General features: G+C 42.2%; 4 protein-coding genes, 1 long non-coding RNA gene and 1 other non-coding gene across 7 annotated transcripts; 4 read left to right on the forward strand and 2 right to left on the reverse strand.

Moving 5' to 3' along the window:
* Positions 1 to 574: 574 nt before the first annotated feature.
* Positions 575 to 3,097, forward strand: LOC127754467 (uncharacterized). 2 transcript variants are annotated; one of them, XM_052280016.1, is made up of 4 exons: positions 575 to 976; positions 1,055 to 1,205; positions 2,007 to 2,073; positions 2,636 to 3,097. In XM_052280016.1, the coding sequence occupies exons 1-4, from the start codon at positions 730 to 732 to the stop codon at positions 2,777 to 2,779; spliced, it is 609 nt and encodes a 202-aa protein (XP_052135976.1). In that variant the 5' UTR covers positions 575 to 729; the 3' UTR covers positions 2,780 to 3,097. The 2 variants fall into 2 exon arrangements, with proteins under 2 accessions (XP_052135976.1, XP_052135977.1); XM_052280017.1 differs by having other exon boundaries at positions 2,026 to 2,073.
* Positions 3,098 to 3,776: 679 nt separating this feature from the next.
* LOC127754470 (uncharacterized) lies at positions 3,777 to 6,426 on the reverse strand. The gene is made up of 3 exons (XR_008012834.1): positions 5,991 to 6,426; positions 5,385 to 5,558; positions 3,777 to 4,367 (listed from the first exon to the last, which is right to left on the reverse strand). It is a non-coding gene; the product is annotated as an uncharacterized LOC127754470 (long non-coding RNA).
* On the forward strand, positions 5,634 to 7,427 carry LOC127754463 (cationic peroxidase 1-like). The gene is made up of 4 exons (XM_052280012.1): positions 5,634 to 5,927; positions 6,013 to 6,204; positions 6,468 to 6,633; positions 6,860 to 7,427. The coding sequence occupies exons 1-4, from the start codon at positions 5,718 to 5,720 to the stop codon at positions 7,243 to 7,245; spliced, it is 954 nt and encodes a 317-aa protein (XP_052135972.1). The 5' UTR covers positions 5,634 to 5,717; the 3' UTR covers positions 7,246 to 7,427.
* Positions 7,428 to 7,847: 420 nt separating this feature from the next.
* LOC127754468 (biogenesis of lysosome-related organelles complex 1 subunit 1) lies at positions 7,848 to 9,114 on the reverse strand. The gene is made up of 3 exons (XM_052280018.1): positions 8,871 to 9,114; positions 8,566 to 8,771; positions 7,848 to 8,261 (listed from the first exon to the last, which is right to left on the reverse strand). The coding sequence occupies exons 1-3, from the start codon at positions 8,959 to 8,961 to the stop codon at positions 8,172 to 8,174; spliced, it is 387 nt and encodes a 128-aa protein (XP_052135978.1). The 5' UTR covers positions 8,962 to 9,114; the 3' UTR covers positions 7,848 to 8,171.
* Positions 9,115 to 17,479: 8,365 nt separating this feature from the next.
* On the forward strand, positions 17,480 to 19,918 carry LOC127754462 (peroxidase 4-like). The gene is made up of 4 exons (XM_052280010.1): positions 17,480 to 17,783; positions 17,870 to 18,061; positions 18,134 to 18,299; positions 19,362 to 19,918. Exons 1-4 carry the CDS (start codon positions 17,559 to 17,561, stop codon positions 19,751 to 19,753), a joined length of 975 nt encoding a protein of 324 aa, XP_052135970.1. The 5' UTR covers positions 17,480 to 17,558; the 3' UTR covers positions 19,754 to 19,918.
* A 353-nt stretch (positions 19,919 to 20,271) lies between these two features.
* On the forward strand, positions 20,272 to 20,353 carry TRNAS-UGA (transfer RNA serine (anticodon UGA)). The gene has a single exon. It is a non-coding gene; the product is annotated as a tRNA-Ser (tRNA).
* The last annotated feature ends 17 nt before the right edge of the window (positions 20,354 to 20,370 follow it).

The following is a 20,370-nucleotide window of genomic DNA, read 5'->3' on the forward strand; positions in this document are numbered from 1 at the left end:
GCAGCCGCAGGAGGGTCCGCCCTCTGCGACGCTGGCAAGCACTGTCAACTGCGCCACTGGGAGTCGCCCTTGCTGCCCTCCTCCTCGCGCACTCATCTCCTTTGGTGTCTTCTCCCTCCGGTCTCCGCCCCCAACGCCTCCACCACCGGGGCTGCTGACGACAACGATCCACCGTCATTTGAAGAAGGAAGAAACAGGGAGAAAGAGAGAGATCGAGGAGGAAGAAGGAAGGAAAGAGGATGCCATGTGGGTCCCATATTATTTTTGTGTGAATGATAAATGGGTCCCGCACATATTTTTTTAATTAATACACATAAGCGCCACATCAACTCCACGTCGAACGAAAACCGAGTCAACACCGTCACGTCAGCGAAACCGCCCTACAAAACCTCTGAGGGAGCCAAACCGTTTCGGTTTTATAGTTGTGGGGCCGAAATATCCGGTGCTGTGATTGAGAGATACTACGAATTAGATTCAGTCAATACTTAAGAAAGTCAAAGTGAACTTATTTCCGTGGCGTATATCCCTTATTTCGATGGGTGGGCTTGGGCTGACAAACAATCACACTCTCGGCCCAAAACTTGTATCTTTTCTTTGGAAAAAATTCCCCTTCTGGCTTCTTCTGCAATCTTCTTCTCCGACTCCGGCCACCGACCACCGACCCTGCGTTCCCGCTCTACTCTTCCGCCGCCGCCGCCGTCAGCGTCAGCGACTCGACTCAGCGATGCGATGGAGCCGGCCGCTGCTACCACGACACCGCCGCCGTCGGAGAGGCACCGCAGCCCTAAGGTGAAGCGGCAGCGGAGTGCGGCGGCGCAGCCGTTGGGCGACGTCACCAACCTCCTCCTCCCGAGCACCCCGACCAACCCCACCACCGGCCGCCCCCGCCCACTCCCCTCCGACACCACCGCCGCTGCCTCCACTTGCTCCGCGTCTCCCTCGCACACTCCCGTCTCCAAGCCTTCTTCCGCCGCCGGTGAGACCACTGCCCCCAATCCAATCTCTGCGCGCTTCGTTGTAGCAATTGGGATTTTGCTAACGCTCGCCATTGCAGCTGCTGAGGAGCGTAGCTTGGTTAAATCGGCCATCTCCACCGTGTATACAAGGCGCAACACCGCCCAGAAGAGGAGAACCAACGACAACACACCATTTCCTGCCGGAACATCAAGCTGCCCTCCTCCTGCAACTCTTGCAAGTAAAAACAGGTTGCTCCCCACTTTTCTTTCTTTATCTGCATGCACCTACTACAGATTTCATTCACTTTCATTTCGTAATAATTTTGCTTCATCCCAAACGGCACTACCTTGTTGTGCAAATTGACTTATGGGACAAAGACACTGCAAGCTTCTAGTGCTGGGGTCTGGGGTGGTTAGTGCCTTGGATCATTCTCTTGTTTTAGCCTGAAAATCAGCTACATTAAACTGAATGTGGAAGTAATCCAGACTTTTGTTCTGTCTGACAATGCATTGCAGTTGGAAATGGTACAATAAGAGTAAAAGGTCCATGACAATCACTGTCACCACTTTAGCACGATGCTGTATGTCTGTACTTTGACTCATGTAGAAGGATAAATGTTATGTTCCTACCCAGATAATTGCAAATCTTGTAAAGGAAATTGTGGGCATCCTATCTGCATTACTGTGAAGAATCTGTATGTTTCCCGTCAAAAAAAAAAGGGGAATCTGTATGTTGAGATTGTAAGGCTCTTTTTTTTTTAGAGAAGGGTATTTTTTTACCCGGCCTCTACATCCAACCGGATATATACGGCCATTGAAATAGGGAACTTAGCCCCGCAAACAACCCAATCTGAAATTCGCTTCATAGGAGATTTGAACTCATGACCTTGGAGTACTACTCAGGTCACTGTAACCACTAGGCTACATGCCCTTTCATTGAAGTCCCTGAGAAAGTGTTGTGCTGTTAGTTCATTCACAGCCAACAAATAGTTACAGTGGGTGATATCTGAAATACTAAATTGCACTTTTCTTTGTTGTTTTTCTGACTAGCAAAACCTCTATGGCTCAGGGTACTCGGCCTATTTCATCCTTGGTTCCTTGTCATCGATCTAAAAAGGTCAGTTGCATTTCCTAGAACCATAATACATGTTTTGTTATTAGGTATTGAATCATTGTGCTATTGCCTCTTGGAGTGATCTACATGATGCACTGTCCATTACATTTTTGCCCACCTTTGCCATGTAATAATTACTAAAAGCTAAATGTGCTATGTATTTGATTTCTCTTGCACTTCCCTGACCATATTTATATATATTCTGCAATTCAACTGTGATACTGCATATCCAGATGTTATCCTATGAATATTTTGACACACACTGCATTAGTGTGCTTTATGGATATATGCTATGATGCTAAGTATAATATGCTCTTGCCCGGCGAAGTATAATATGCTCTTGGCCATTTTAGGAATCACCTAGCTTAGGTACACAAGTAGAGTGCACTGTTCTTGTTTTGTTTTTGAGTTTCGGTCCTAGATATTTTATCGGGTGAGCCGGTGAAGGTAATGAAACCAGCTGCACCAGTGTCTTCATAAACAGCTTTTGCAGAAACGCCTCTCAAAGAAAAATAAACAGTTGTCATGATGTTTCACCTTTTTTATTGCTTGAAACTTTGAATAGACGAAGAGCACGAGGATGGAGAATACATCTTCAGGTAAACATATGCTACCAGAAGATTTTGTCAAGAAGCAGAGAGCCTACTTTGAGGAGGTTGATGCCTTTGAGCTGCCAGAGGAGGAGGCCTCAGAGACGGACCTGGAGTGAAGACTCAAGTTAAATCAGTGTATCGGTGCAGCTAGCTTATATGAAATTACTAGAATATGTGACTACCCTACCTGTACAGAAGCACGCTCGCATAGTTTTACAACAATGTAACTGCGAGTTAGTATAACCCGTGTACCGCAATCATCACCAGTCAAAGCGCTACTGACGTTCTCTTTGTCTTCTGCTTATAGTTGTACAATATCAAGTAGTACTTAGATATCAAGATGAGACCGGTGCTTTCCCCCGTTTGACCTAAACAATGGCTATGATCTTTGTTTTTTCTGGAAGTAACTGCTGGCTTGAAGTACTAATTTTTCTTCAAAGTTACTTCTGATGATTTTTCTTCAGTTCTCTTCAAAGTTACAGGAGTACATAAATTTGCTTCAATCTATGACTGGCATTTTACTCGACACCCTCAGCCTAATTATGCTAGAAGCTAAAGATGGAGCTTCATGTGCCTAGCACCAACACAAAAGTCATACCATGTCGCCGTTCAACATGTGCTTTTGCAGCATGCAGTATAAGGTGTGGACTGATGACTTTTCAAATCAACCAAAACCAAACATTTGTTTCTTTGTAATAATCAATTAAACAGAGATACTGATTGCGATACTGCCATTATTAGGCCATTCCCAACCCAAGAGATCAGATATAGTTTCCATAAACTTCATATCATCAAGAAACTAGTACTAGACACTACTTTTCTAATGCAAACACCACTACTCCATACTTAACTTTAATGCTACTTATCTCACATGGTATCTTGAATATTGTGTAGAAATCATGTCTCATGCAAGACATGGTTTCCTTCTATTTCCTCATTTTTCACTTGCCACATCATTTTTCATCCTAAGAGCAAGTACGATAGCAGGCTATAAGCCAGCTACAAATATATTTTAAGAAGATAAATAAGGAGAGAGAAAAGGAATGGGCTACAGATTTGCAGCCAGCTGTAGCACGGACTCCAAGACGCAGTGTGTGTATGACAGGTGGGACCATATATTAATAGTGTAGTATATAACTATTGTATGAATGAGAATGAGCTATTAAATTAGCTATCGATGAATTGGAGCTAGTAGTTGGTTATACCATTAAACTTGCTCTAAGTGGCTGCTTATTTAATGCTATAGACATCATCTTAATCATTGAGTTGGGAATGGCCTTAGATCACGCAGATCGAACCACCCCAAGTCATTGAAGAAGATTATTCTTGTTACAAGCTAGGTAGGTACCGTTTTATCCACAAACAGGCCGTCTGGCACAATCAGCTTCGTCAAAATCTTGTTTCTTTGCAGAATCCAAGATAATTAAAATAAGTAGTGAGTGGCTTTGCTGCTGCAAATACAATAAGGCACTGAATATTCTTTGAAAGAGATGGCGGCCATTTCCTTTGCTTTGCTCTGCTGTGCTTTTGGTTTGTGCTTGTGCTCACCACTCACCACCAGCCCAACTGCTCCCACTCTATCCATCTTACTTCAGTGTATACATGCAGTCGAGTCAACATACATCAATTGGCTATGCAAGGATTGAGCACAATTTTCCGAGTCACTAGTCCTTGGATGCGGCTTGTGAAAGATACCACCATATTCTGCAGTTGTATGCAAATGCACATATCAATTCGAATGAACAGATAGGTAACAGAAGCAGTTGAAAACACCATTGACATCCAGAGGAAAAGCTCCTCCAAATTGAACAATGAAAATATTCGACAATCAAGAGAAACTTCCAAAGTTTGGGGGGTTTGCATACATGGAATATAGGATTGGTTAATGATACTCCTCTATCTTCCTAATAGTTAATTATTTTCATGTTTTAAAATAAAAGAAAGGAGATCACACTGCTAAAAGTGACTTAAGGTGCACAATTTGTTGACAAAGTATCTCCGGCTAACGAATTAGTTCACACCTGAAGTTATGACCCAACTGATCATGCCCAAAGTACATATATTATCTCAATGCAGCCACTCTAATTTGTGGACTACTACAGCTATTTGTTGATACCATAGTTCGAGTTTTCAATAACCATTAGCAAACTGTGGTTTTAGTGTTTCCGACGTAGTAGTGTATTTAATATTACTTCAGTAAACATATGTAGTCATCCCGACTTTGTACCCGGTGACCGAAATCGAATATTCCAGGCTGTTAAGCGGATACAGTCTAGCACAGCTTATTGACAACTGCAATAGCTATTGTCTAATACAGAACTTTTATGTATAAGTTGAATCCTTGTAAGTCCTAAAATATTTTACCCAAATAGCTTAAACCACAACAGTTTTGGCTAGGTTGTACTAAAAACTACAACAACGATATTGTAGAAGAACAAGTCAACCTGAACAATAAGAAATAACAAGTTCAATGATAACTGATAAGATCATTCACCTACCATCCAGCAGAAATTCAATTTTTTGTCACTCAAGTCAGAAAACCTCAAATTCAACTTTTTCCACTACTAAACGCCTCCATTATACGATTAGTCAATTAAACTATTAATTTTGTCACCAAAAAATATGTCAACATTCTTCTGTACAGAAAGGGGTACAAAACCACACAATCTTGTTTATACTAAAAGGGAGCAAAACACATGTGCATTCATGGATAATATTTACCTCGAGTTTTGGAGCTATCCATTTGGTTCTTCAGTAATTCTTCTAGATGGTTACATCTTAGTGGAGGGATCAAAAGACCAAACCACAAAGGGTATCTTGTCATGTTGGCATGCCCCCATCTGATCCTCTCCACTTGCATGCACTTTCTGACTGTAGAGTTTTCCATTAATTAGCCTGATACAAAAAAAAGGAAGATCAACTAACAAAATGCAAAGAATTACAAAGCCACAACAATATACATATGACCAATTGAGCATGTGCACTGAATTCTGCCTATAAATATCCATGCACATTTGACTGGCAGATAGCACATTGCACTCAAGCCTGAACTAAATGGCTTCCCCTAAACCCTTCGCCTGCAGTGTCATTGCCTTGTTGTTTGCTGCACACTTGGTTTCAGCTCAGCTTAGCGCAAATTTCTATGATAAGTCATGCCCTAATGCACTGTCCACCATCCGAACAGCGGTGAGATCTGCCGTAGCAAAGGAGAACCGCATGGGTGCATCATTGCTCCGCCTCCACTTCCATGACTGCTTTGTCAATGAAAGTGTCCAGAACCTGTACAGATACTCAAGTTTTTCTCACTTCTAAGTATCAAGTACTAACCTTCAGTATTCTGACAATGCAGGGTTGTGATGGATCGGTGCTGCTAGATGACACCCCAACCTTCACTGGAGAGAAGACCGCCGCCCCGAACAACAACTCTCTGCGTGGATTCGATGTTATAGACAACATCAAGGCACAGGTTGAGGGGATCTGTCCGCAGGTGGTGTCATGTGCTGACATCCTTGCTGTGGCAGCACGCGACTCTGTTTTTGCGGTAAGGGGAGAAAATACAAAGGATATCAAACTAAGAGTTAGTTATTTGTCTGTCTTAAAAAGTTAACAGGAACTCCTGACATCAGTAGATGAGCAACTGAAATGAACAAAACATAACTCTTTATGTATAGCTATGAAATTCTATACCAAAACAAGCCTTACAAAGTATTAAAAGTCAAGTTGTCAAAGATAGTAAATAAATTGATTGATATTTATAAAATATAATCAGTAGTGACATATAAAAACTGACAATTTATTTTTCAGCTAGGAGGTCCTACTTGGGTTGTCCAGCTGGGACGGCGCGACTCAACAACAGCAAGCCTGGATACTGCAAACAATGACATTCCAGCACCAACCCTTGACCTGGGTGATCTCACCAAGTCTTTTTCAAACAAAGGACTAAGCGCAACTGACATGATTGCACTCTCAGGTACTGTGTATGTAAATTGAACTTTTTGGTATATAATACCATCTATAATAAAACCATAAAATAAAACAGCTATCCTTGCTGAAGCTTGATTGTCAAAACAAACTGTACAAGTGGTGTTACATTTACGTAGAGTATCAATATATCATGGTGCAACCCCAACAAGTTGTTTAGTATCAAGATGCTACTCATCAATTGATCACTAACATCAAATAAAAATATGTGCCAGGGGCTCACACCATAGGCCAGGCAAGGTGCGTCAATTTTCGCAACCGCATCTACAGTGAGACCAACATCGACACTTCCCTGGCAACATCTCTGAAATCAAATTGTCCAAACACGACCGGCGACAATAACATATCCCCCCTTGATGCATCGACACCCTACACCTTTGACAATTTTTACTACAAGAACCTGCTGAACAAGAAGGGTGTCCTGCATTCTGACCAGCAACTATTCAATGGTGGTTCAGCAGATTCCCAGACGACCACCTACTCATCAAACATGGCAACATTCTTCACTGATTTCAGCGCAGCAATAGTGAAGATGGGCAACATCGACCCCCTTACTGGATCCAGTGGACAGATCAGGAAGAACTGCAGGAAGGTAAACTAGGTCATAATTTTTACAGTCTAAGCCTGTGTGTGCCTGTGTGGAAGAGTATAATCTTCAGAGAAGGGAGAAGTGTCCCTTTCCTGATGCTGTAGTCGTCTTGAAAGGTGTCTGTATTGCTATTGAAGAACACATATGTGAAAGAATAAAATGGCATAAAAAGGCAACTGGTGTAACAGTTTATATGGCCTTTCATCTTTTCATCTACAATTCTTGCACTTGAAAGATCGTTGATAACAAAACTCGGCTCCAAGCCTCTTACTATGGTTGATGAAGTTCATGACTAAAACAAACTTGTAATAATAATGCTTAAGAACAGCTGTTCAGAATGACTTATCATGCTGGCATTGATCATTACTTGGCTTAATTCTAATATTCAGCTATAGTTTCTTCACCGTAGTATATCCAAGTTGACAAATTGCATATCAATTGTGTAGGGTTCAGGTATATATATGATCACAGGATGATCAAAATGAACATTAAGAAATGCGGCAATCATGCTTATTTGAAAAGGAAAATTTGAGCATTAGATATTTTCCTACTGTCTGCACTTGATATGCAGATATGCAAGAGCCTATATCAGCAACAAGGAAAAGCTAGTAATATATCATATCATGAATATATCGTCATATTCAATAGCAAAGTGAAAAAGTTGACAATATAGTCAAGAGTATACAATTTGTCATATAGTAGATCGAGATTTCTCCTTAGAACCAATATTTATTTTCTGAGGTAGACAAATATTTGCAACAAAATATATTGTTTCCCACAGGAGGTTTCCCACTAAAACGATTGGGAAGGTTTTGTTTTTCCATTGTGTAGAGCAAACCAGTCCTATACAACAGAGTTGACAACTCAAATGAAAAAAAAAGGTGCTAGCTGAGTAGGAACAGGATAAAATATTCCTAACACCATAGTCGAAAGCAGAGTCAGGATTGGTGAATGTTACGGATAGCTGCATTTATACTTTTACAGTCGAAATCCATGATCTTCATCCAGTTCTCAAAATCTCCAATTTCCTGTAACAAAATAAAACAACAGATGTTTCAGCAACAAGAAATGGAATATGATCGACTAAGGAAGCTATGCAAATTGCCCAGCATTGTACTATCGAATTTATCATGTTATTCCAAATGCAGTGCTACACATGGATACTTTTGGGGAAAATGAACTGCACCAAAAGAAAGCAATCCAAGCAATGTCATCTCATTTTTCATTATTTGACGATAAAAGAGCATGTGATTGGTGCTCTAGTAAGAGCAGTATCCATGAACCGGAGAAAAGCGTCTAAAAGAAAAGGAGATAAAGGGGAGGTGAGTAGACCTTCAAGACAGAGTTCATTGCGTTGGTGGCAGCAAGCCACTGGTCAGTCTGCTTCTTGTACCGCGCGATTGTAGCAAGCAGCGCGCGGGCTTCAAACTCTATGCGCCTCTCGTTGATGTAGAGCTCCTGCACTCCACCGTCAACCGTGGCCACGAGAAGATCTGCAACCCGCGCCGCGCTCTTCACAGCATCCACCTTTGCTCTCTCTACATGTGTTCAACGGGGGAGAATGAGCAATTCGAGAAATCAAAGGTAGAAATTTCATCAAAAAATTTGGTTTTGGGCAAAATCAATAGGGGTTTTACCGGTTTTGTTGCGCTGATGGAGGGATTGGTGGTGGTGGCGTTGCATGATGTGGAGCAGCGCCGCTTCCAGCTGCCCGCCCGCCGCCTCCATGTCCTCTTGAATCCGAGGCTGAAGCTAACGCCGCCGCGAGACCTCGAGGAGGAAGAAGGATGTTGACGGTCTCCGCTCTCCGGCGCGGCGGCCTGCAGGGGAGGAGATTGGGGATCAGGATCCTCTATCACTGACATGTGGGCCCATATGTCAGTGACAAAAGCTCTGTTCATTACAAGATTGGCTGGTGTTTAATTCCAACGGATAACCTCGGGTTAAGATGATATTTTCCTTCATACCCCTCATAATTCACAAATTTGATGGTGAGCTTTTTTAAGGAAAACAAAACAAATAATTGTTAAAATGTTCGATCGTATGTACATCAGATGTGCTAAAAGAAGTTCAACATAAAATTGAGGAAATTTTACAAATTTATGACCTTCCAATTTGCTCCTCAATTCATGTGTCTACGATAATTGTTAACCTTTGACAAACTCGACATGTGATTAAGTTTTGTGGTTGAACATGTGAGTGAGATGGAGACTTTTACGAGGGTTTCCTTCGACATTTTGATAATTTGACCCTTTTAGAAAACTTATTTGAAATGTAAACCGTGTCAAAAACTTATTTAAAAAGTAAAACGTGGTCTACGAGGTCCAATGACTCAGTGCCAACAATCATGGCGCTAAGTGTTGCCACCTTGGCGGGGACATGAGGTTGGATGGGGTCAGCGCTATGTACTTTGGCGCTAACCTCTTGTACGGTGATAAGTGGAGTTTGTGCTAATTTTTGTCATTGCCTTCAATGTGCTTTGATGGTTTAACTGCTAGACAAGAAACCAAGAGATCCTAGGTTCTTCTCATTCTCGTTACTCATTCTTTGCTTGCCTTAATCACGGGAAAAGAAACAAAAAAATTGCAAGACATAGGGATCGAACCCAAGTCTCTCGCTTGATAAAGGATGGCTTCACTATTGTGCTACACTTAAGTTCATAACTATACTAATATGTTCTGGATATAATATGTATATGGGGTCAACACCAAAATGCATGGTGCTGACCCCCCGCCCACGGCTCCACCAGCGTGGCAACGCTTAGCGCCATGGTCGTTGGCGCTGAGCCATTGGACCTCAGCGCCAATCCCGATGACGTTGAGGTGACAGTTCATTTTTTAAATAAGTTTTTGGCATGGTTTACTCTTCAAATAAGTTGTCTAAAAGGATTAGATTGTCAAAATTTTGAGGGTTTCCTCATTTAGAGGGGCATCGATTTGGTACAAAAGACTAACATTGTGTGACGGAGACGGTCAAGCAATGGCTTCGACATTGAGTCGGTGTTGAGAAGTGAGAAGAGTTTTGGAGGCTCTAAGAAGAGAGTGATAGGAGACAATTTGTGTTATGACAGTGGATCCAATAGCAAATGATGTTGAAGGCAGAGAAGGCCAATACTACGAGAGAGATGAAAGAAAGAGCCGCAATTACGAGTGGATAGGTTATGCGTAGGTAGCACCTAGGAGGTGGCCAATGAGTGATGGAGCACATGGTGGATGGCATGATATTGTTGCATATATCGGTTAAGCTTCTCGAGTTGATCTACCAACTTACCAAGGAACAAAGGAAAAAGGGTGAAAAGAATAATACATACATATCTAGAGGTTAGTAGACCAAGATTTATAATCTTTGTACTTAAATTCCCACAATCAAGGTTCATATATATGACTTACAATAAGATAGGTAAATTATAGTTTCTATTTGTACATTGTTTTTTAATATCACAAACAATAGTCGATTTTTAGTTGTCTTTAAAATTGACTTAGAAACTGAATTTAATGCTTGATTGCACGGTATATAACCTCCTTGCGAATAAGAACGTTTGAAGACTATTATATTAAAAACTGTTTCCACGGTTCTGATGAACGCCTAGTTTGTAAGGATATAAATGTTTCTAATGGTGTTTGATGAAATTTATAAATATAGTAGTGGGTTAGCGGACCAAAGTTTATAATTATTGTGTTTAAAAACTGATGGTTTGCATGCAGTTGGATGTGCATCTGTACACCTTACCTCTAGGAGCCAAATCTTTTCAGATGCAACTCCATATCATATCAGTTTTTTATCTTAACAAGAATGCATGATGGAACTTAGTATTAGCCTTGTTGCCCAATCTCCATCTTTTGATTGTTGACCAGTCTCTTTACATCTTAACAGCTCTTTAACTTTTGTTAATGTTAGCCGGCCTGTCTGGTCTAGCTAAGTAGCTTAACTAGCTACCACACTGTAGGCTATTGACTTGTTAATATACTGCAGATGCATGGTCTCTGTTTTCCTCCTGCAGTAGACTAGAGTACTAGACATGTATGCAGATTTGGTCCTGTTTGGTCAGCCAAAACTTCCATTGATTGCGCTCCAAAAGCAAATAAACCTGCATGACCGGATGCATTCAGCAGCCATCTAGCACTGAATTCGGTTGGCTAAAATTCTATGCTACTCCCTCCGTCCCACAATATAAAGGATTTTGAGTTTTTGATTGTAACATTTGACCACTCGTCTTATTCAATTTTTTTTACAAATATAAAAAACGAAAAGTTGTGCTTAAAGTATTGTAGATAATAAAGTAAGTCACAAATAAAATAAATAATAATTTCAAAATTTTTTGAATAAGACGAGTGGTCAAACGTTGCAAACAAAAACTCAAAATCCCTTATATTATGAGACGGAGGGAGTACTATATACTCCCTCCGTTTCTAAATGGTTGACACCGATAACATTTTAGCACATGTTTGACCGTTCGTTTTATCCAAAAAAATTTTGTAAAATATATAAAACTATATGTATATATGAAAGTATAAACAATGAATCAAATGATAGGAAAAGAATTAATAATTACTTAATTTGTTTGAATAAGATGAATGGTTAAACATGTTAAAAAAATCAACAGCGTCAAATATTTAGAAACGTATTTAGAAACGGAGGGAATAGTATACAAGAAACAAGCTAGACGTTTTGTCATGGTTAATTGGCTAGGTAGGTAGTTCCAGAAAAGGTTTCTTGATAAAGTGCAGCCTTCTCCTAAAAACATACCCCGAAAACAAAATGAGACATTTGAGCTACCGGAAGAACATTTTGACTTGTCTCCATTTTCGATTGGTTAAATCAAAGACCTGAAATGCCATTTGTCCACTACTTCAATTGATCACATGCATGTATGGCAATATGATGCTTTCAGGCTCAATGCATGTTTCATCTTAAAGGTAATTAAGGATCGATTTGCAATTTAATCTGCAATACTCCCTCCGTACTCGCAAAGAAAGACGTTTAGGACAATGCTTAAGTCAAACCTTGGGAATATAAATCATGAATCTCTCAAGTCGTTGAGTTTGAAAATGTAAAAATTATATGAATAGATTTGTCTGGAAAAATACTTTCATAAAAGTATATATATATCATTTTTCAATAAATACTTTTATAAAAATAAAAAGTCAAAGTTATATTTTAAAGACCGTGTCGCTGTCCAAAACGATTTTCTTTATAAGTACGGAGGGAGTAACAGGGAGTACACGTACTATGTTGAGTTTTAGGTTTGGTGAGTACGATCCATATCGAATATTTGTACTGCATCAGCTGCTTGCTTTGCCTAATTGATTCTTAATTCTGACACTCCACCTAACAATGTTGTCCTGCTAGTTAATTTCATAATGTACTTCCTATATCGACCGGCCTTATGTATCTTGCTCGTCCTTTCCGTAGTAAGGACTAACTTAATTTACTACTCCTTCCTCTAGGAGTCCATTAAGCAAGCGATTAGTCGATGCCATTAAGGCATTAACTGCTACCACGATAACAGATAGGTTCGATGATGCGTCCATCTTAAGATCCGAGCTGCTGTGTCACTGGACGGCAAGTTCAACAATAATGACACGTATTTGTGAAGTTTTTCATGTTACGATACTTTTGTGTCAAGTTTGGCAACGATACGTATATGCTGTGCTCCGTCATTTGTTTTAGTTGTTTGTGCGATGGGTCTAAGTTGTGGGATATGTTGTACTTTTTTTTTCTTATAGCATCTATGTTTTTTTTCTTTTTACTTACGGAAATGTAATAGGCCATTCTTTTGTTGGTTTAGGATTTTCTTAAAAAAAAGGACATGTAGTATAATCTTGAAAATAAATAGGTCTTTATGTATCATTTTTTAATCGTTATACTATGGTATGTTGTAGGTATAAATGCCAAATATTTTCCATTAGCTTCGTCTTGATAAATAATTGCACGCAGATACCGTATCGACATTAGGATTAGGTTGTAAAATCGTAAAACATTTTTCAAAGAATGCACATATCTTTGATAAATCTATAATACTTTCAAGAGGCCGTCCTCCTCCTACCCTCACTACAAGCGGCGCTTAACCCACGTACATTAAGAAAACACAGCCGTTCGAAAACCAATCTAACAAAGAGAACACCTGCCCAAGAAAAGGCCTTCCCAAGATGAAGCGCTGTTCAAAAATCGATTCGTCAAAAAACCGTGTACTTAAGAAAACAGGCTTCCTATATGAACCAGACTAATCTACACCAGTACGCCACACCCCTACCTATCTTCGCCAGTTAAAAAAAAGAGCAAAATAACATTAATTATATCCTTTAGTAAAAAAGAAGGGAAATTTTGTTTTTTTTTCTTTCCTTTTCTCTTTCTTTTTCTTTCTTCTTCAGTTTTCAGTCTATCTTTTTCTTGTATTCCTTTTCTCTTTCATTGGCCACTTGGCTATGTACCTTTGACCACCATTTCTTTAATGGATATAAGGTAGAGTCATTCTACCTTTTTGCGTAAAAAAGGAAGAAGGGAAAAATAACAGAAATATTACTTTATATTTAAGTTTAGGTTTCAGTTCACTACTAGAGAAGTGGGCTTTAGTCCCGGTTTGTAACCCCCTTTACTCTCAGGTTGCAAATCGGGACCCCGAATCCTAGACTAAAGATGTCCATCTTTAGTTCCGGTTGAAATAACCGGAATTAAAGATCCATTTTTAGTCCCAATTAGGGTTACGAGCCGGGAGTAAAAATATTAGCGCCACGTGACTGTCGCCTCTCTTTCTTTTCTTTTTTTAATTGTTTTTTTTCTACTTGCATATTGATTTCGCACCGAACTCAACAACAAAATCATCCACACAGAAACATCACAAAATCATGCATGAATTGACATCACAAATTCATCCGTAACTTCACAGAAACATCTAAAATCATCTACAAATTTACATCTCAAAATCATCAACAAATTCACAAAAACATCTAAAAATCATTCACAAATTTCCATCACAAAATCATCCCCAAAATCAACACAAAATCATCGATCCCCTCCGGCTAGCTTGCCCGCCGCCAGCTGCCTCCCATCCAGGCGCACCTGCCGCCGGTTGCCTCCCTCCGGCCGGGCTGACGCCCACGCGCATCCGGCCGGGCCGCCGCCCACGCCTCCCTCCGGCGCACTCGCCGCCTCCTTCTGGCGTGCCCGCTGCCGCCCCCCGCGTGCCCCCGGCCGTCTACCACCTGCCTGCACCGACAAAGAGAAGATAGTAAGAAAGAAGATAAGGAAAGAAGAAAGAGAGGAGTGGATAAGAGAGGAGGAGGAGTGGAGGAGTAGAAAGAAGATAGAGAGGAGGCTGAGCGCGCGCGATACGTGGAGATAAATGAGAGAGAGGGGGATGACGCGAGAATTAGTGATATTTACTCCCGGTTGGTATCATCAACCGGGATTAAAGATCTATCTTTACTCCCGGTTGGTGTTACCAACCAAGCTCATTAGGGATTAAAGATTTATCTTTAGTTCCGATTGGTAACTAAAGATCAAAAAATACCAGTGGGCTTTAAAACCGGGACTAAAGATATTTTTTACTCCCGGTTCCTACTCGAACCGGGACTATTGTGATTTTTGCCTAACCCAACAAAGATCACTTCTCTAGTAGTGGTTGTTATGCACGAGCACCCAACTAGCTAGTATACTAACACTGGTGGAGAAGTGCTTTTTAGTCCCGGTTCGTATCCCCCCTGTAGTCCCGGTTTTCAAACCGGGACTACCAATCCGGGACTAAAGATCGATCTTTAGTCCCGGTTGATGACACCAACCGGGACTAACAGTTGATGACACCAACCGGGACTAAAGATAGGGATCTTTAGTCCCGGTTGGTGTTAGTCCCGGTTGGTGTTATCAACTAGGACTAAAAAGAGGGTAGCGGCAGTCCATCAGCTGGTCCTTTTTTCTTTTTTATTTTCTCCCGAATCGAGTGGTATGCATATCATCAAATCAAACCCCAAATCCACATCACAACTCCACAGCACGATTCACAGATTCACCACAAATTCATTCACAATATCCATTCACATATTCATTCACAACATCACAAATATATTCACAATATTGATTCACAGGTTCATTGACAACATCGAGTCACATACTCATTCACAACATCACAGATTCATTCACAATATCGATTCATAGATTCATTCACAGATCAAAACATCCAAACCACAAATTAAAAAAAAATCAAAAAAAAATCGACTCACTGGCCGGCCTCCCATCCCGCCGCCGGCCGGCCACCCATCTCGCCGCTTCCCCTCCGGCCGGATCTGGGGGAGGGGAGGGCGAGGCCGCCGGCGACCGACCTCCATCCCGCCGGCCCGCGCCGGGCCGCCGCCGGCCGTCCTCCATCCCGCCGCTTCCCCTCCGGCCGGATCTGGAGGAGGGGAGGGCGAGGCTGCCGGCGACCGGCCTCCATCCCGCTGGCCCACGCCAGGCCGCCGCCGGCCGTCCTCCATCCCGCTGGCCCGCGCCCGGCCGCCATCCCGCCGCCGCCGGCCGGCCGCCGCCAGCCCCAGCCCGCGCCTGGCCGCCGCCAACCCGCGCCCGGCCGCCTCCATCCCGCCACCGCCGGCCGGCCGCCGCCAGCCCGCGCCCGTCCCCTCCGGCCGCCGCCAGCCCGCGCCCGTCCCCCATCCCGCCGCCGTCGGCTGCCTCTGCAAGAGGAAGAGGGAGAGGGGAGGAGGAGAGGGGGTGAGAGAAGAGCAAGGGGAGAGGATGGAAGGAGAAGGATGGAGAGGATGGAGATAAGGAAGGAGAAGAAAACGAGATAAGGATGGGAGATAGAGAGAGAGGGGCTACGCATGCGCTTGTGCGTGGGCTACTGCATACGCTTTATTCCCGGTTGATGTTATCAACCGGGATTAAAGATCTCGGGGGGCCTGACAAGGCCTGACAGATTTAGAACTGGGACTAAAGATCATTTTTAGTCCCGGTTGGTAACATCAACCGGGACTAAAGATCAAATATGTCCGCTGTAGCCACCAACCGGGACTAAAGATCCCGGTTTTTAGTGGAACCGAGACTATTGTGAATTTTGGGCGACCGACCAAAGATGGTTTCTCCACCAGTGTAAGCAACTGAGTATCATCAAGAGTAATATTCTAACCTTCTTCAGGTGTATTGGGGCCTGATCTCTCAAATTCGTCAGCAAAACAGCATGGAGATCCTGCCTAAGCTAGCACCCATGCTTAAGCTTAACAGCTTGGACTCCTGCCTAAGCTAGCACCCATGCTCTGGCAGGTAGAAAAGCATCATGTCGGAAGTAAATTAATTGCATTGCGCATATACTATTTTAAGTTATCCGAGTTAGTAAAAGCTAAAGAATTTTTGCTGACTGCATATACTAGTAGTAACTTGAAAGGTGAGTAATCTTTAGTTTATTAACCAACGACCAACATGATCTTCTTTGACTAGCATATACTAAACGACTGAATTGTCGACCCTCGTAGACATATTTTGACCATGAACGTCTATGTAGCTACTTTCGAGTTGAAATGGCGATGAGAATTAATGGTGGTTCCAAGGCCATGTACTTTGATTACCATGATACGATCATTTGATAATGAGCAGCTTGTTAATTAACTGCATGTGTTAGCCTAGCTCCCGTAGGAAAAAGGGGGAAAAAGAGAAAGGAACAACTACAAAAGACACATATATACTATGCATTATGCATATATATGTAGGCATGCATGATGATGCTTTAGCTTTACTTAAGCGTGTATAACTGTTGGACGTGGTCCAAGTGTTCTCACGTACCAAATCCTATAGCTAAAAGTACGCGTACATTCTCTTATTCTTTTTTTTCTGAAACTGCAAAAAAAAAAAGAGAATGGTGCACTAGTATACGTGGCTACTCCACAGTGCCTGACAATATAAGGAAAAAGGCACAGCAAAAAGGACCGACACGGCAAGAAAGATGGTATAGACAGTGCAGCTAGTTGAAGGTGCAGGCCTCGCATAGTGGGAAGCGTCTGATTCTCTGACGGCCATCAGCATATTCAGCATGGACGGTTTGATTGATGATCAACTCAAAGTCCAACAGAGTAGGTGAACATTAAGACATACTGTATCGATCGATCGAGAGATGATCATGACGCAATCTAATCATGCAGACACCATATATTAATTCATACTCTACTTAGTTAATTAATTAATTAGCTACGTACTCTTGTGCCTCTGTGAAGCTCTAGCTTTCTCGCCGGGCAGCTATAAATACATGCACACCACAGCTCTCCTAGCTATCTCCAGGCACTAGTGCTGCATATTTTGGCACGCATTACGGCACTACCTTGCTAGCTAGCTGCTTGAGCAATATGGCTCAGCCAACTTCGTCAGCAAGGTGTTCCCTCGTCGTGATGGTGGTGGTGGTGCTCGCGGTCGCCGGCGGGTCGTCGGCGCAGCTGTCGCCGAGCTTCTACTCATACTCGTGCCCGGGAGTGTTCGACGCAGTCAAGTGCGGGATGCAGTCCGCCATCGCCAATGAGAAGCGTATCGGCGCCTCCATCGTCCGCCTCTTCTTCCACGACTGCTTCGTCCAAGTAACTGTTTGACCATCGATCGATCATGGTACGTGTTGGGCTAACCATTCTTGCAGCGACTGATCGATGACCATAAGCACGTGTAGGGTTGCGACGCATCGCTGCTGCTGGACGACACGGCGAGCTTCACCGGCGAGAAGATGGCGAACCCCAACAACGGCTCCGTCAGAGGGTTCGAGGTGATCGACGCCATCAAGTCGGCGGTGGAGACCATCTGCCCCGGCGTCGTCTCCTGCGCCGACATCCTCGCCATCGCTGCCAGGGACAGCGTCGCCATCGTACGTCCACCTACTTCGATCTCTATGTTGCAACTGAAACTGAAACTGAAAATGGTACATATGTATATGCAGCTGGGTGGGCCGAGCTGGGACGTGAAGGTTGGTCGGAGAGATTCGCGCACGGCGAGCCTCAGCGGCGCAAACAACAACATCCCGCCGCCGACGTCGGGACTCGCCAACCTCACCTCCCTCTTCGCCGCGCAGGGCCTCTCCCAGAAAGACATGGTCGCCCTCTCCGGTAACCACTGCTAGTGCTAGCTAGCTAGCTGTTACTAGTACTTTTGTTTCCACTGAGCATTCAATTAAGTCTAGCTTGTTAACTAACAAAAAATAAAATTTACTAAAAATGCAAGCATCAATTCATTCACATGACAAAATCAACAAGCATCGACAACTGTTCCATCTTTCAATCCCTTCTAGAAGGGAAAAGGAAAAAGGTTCGGAACAACTTCATTTCACACTCTGTTTCTGTTTCTGAATAGTACCAGTAGCTTTTGTGTCAATCTGCACACAGCTGGGTACCACGCAAACGGAACAGATAGCTACGTTTTCAATTTGCAGCATACTTGGCATTCTCCAAGCCTATACTACTTTGACAAGATGATTCATTTACGAAAGTCTGGATAAACATCTCAGATTCAACTAGCAGTATAACCTCTGACTCTGAGTTCCCACTTGTCTCCCCTGTTTATTTTTTTTTAAGAAAAAGAAAGAATCAGTGTCATCTGTTTAACATGCAATTTGTTAACTTACTTGTTAACCAAACAAAACGTAGTAGCAAAGTCGGTAAGCATGGTTGTCGATGGGATGGCATAAAGTTAATTTGAGGTAATGACGTACTCCTAACCGTGTCTGCGTTGTCGGTATGGGTTAATTTGCTTCTGAAGAAATAGTACAGGCTTTTCTTTTTAAGGTTAGTAATCAGTACAGACTGCTGCCAATCGAAAAGATCAGTCTGCCATCACATGCCGTGAATTGGCTAAATTACAAAAGCAAAAATTAATTTATTTCCTAAAAACCCAAAAGCAAGAATAAAGTTGATAAACCCTGGCTACCCATCAAGTTAATTACAACCACAGATAATGTTCCTTTTGTTCTGTTTGTTAATAATGTGTTCCAATAATGTTGATTTTTTTTCTTTATTCCAATTAAAATTAGGGAATGGTGAAGAACCTATACTTTCTTTCTAAAACAAAAATATTCACAATATTATACAAAAGCAAAGACCAAAAAGCTCAGCTCTTAAATATTCTAAATTATTCTAAACTAAGGATAGCATGATTTCATATTGTACCTGCAGGATCTCACACCATTGGACAAGCACGATGCACAAACTTCAGAGCTCACATATACAACGAAACCAACATCGACAGTGGCTTTGCGATGAGCAGGCAATCAGGCTGCCCTCGTAGCTCAGGCTCAGGTGACAACAATCTGGCACCTTTGGATCTTCAGACGCCAACCGTGTTCGAGAACAACTACTACAAGAACCTCGTCGTCAAGAAGGGGCTCCTGCACTCTGATCAGGAGCTCTTCAATGGCGGAGCTACTGATGCTCTGGTTCAGTCTTACATTAGTAGCCAGAGCACATTCTTTGCTGATTTTGTGACGGGCATGATCAAGATGGGGGACATCACACCGTTGACGGGATCAAACGGGGAGATCAGGAAGAACTGCAGAAGGATTAATTAACTAAGTGATTAAGAGGCAAGCGGTGTGCATGTCCAGTAGTGCAAATGCACATTGTGTCGTGTGTTCTCGAGGATATGTTTGCAACATCTTCCTTAATTTCTTTCATGTGTTTATGTATTATTAAGTTCGTTTGAAATAATGAAAGTACTATGTGATTTGTTTTAATGTAACATATGCTTAGTTTATGTGGTGGTAAATGATCGGTTAGGTTTGGACTATAGCACGATGGAACTTGACTGAAAGACTGAAAAGGAGTTTATAACTAAAAAATGAATTGCATGAGTAAAACGAAAGGCAAAATACATTCAAAAGAAAAAAAAAGAAAAGGAAGGCAAAGTTAATATCGACTCTTGTACGTGGAAGTATAGTGTGTGTTTAACTTGAGTAGGAATTGATGTGACAAGCCAACAAAATGTATGGACCTTTCTATCATCATCATATACGCGGTTGATCTTTTTGTTGATGGCGTAGTTGGTTCAGCTAGTTAACTAAAAAAGCACAAGATCCGAAACAGCAGCGTCGATATGTCCGAGTGGTTAAGGAGACAGACTTGAAATCTGTTGGGCTTCGCCCGCGCAGGTTCGAACCCTGCTGTCGACGACCATTTTTTTTAGGCT

The sequence above is a fragment of the Oryza glaberrima genome, chromosome 11, assembly GCF_000147395.1.
Source record: "Oryza glaberrima chromosome 11, OglaRS2, whole genome shotgun sequence".
In the NCBI taxonomy this organism is placed as follows: Eukaryota; Viridiplantae; Streptophyta; class Magnoliopsida; order Poales; family Poaceae; genus Oryza; species Oryza glaberrima.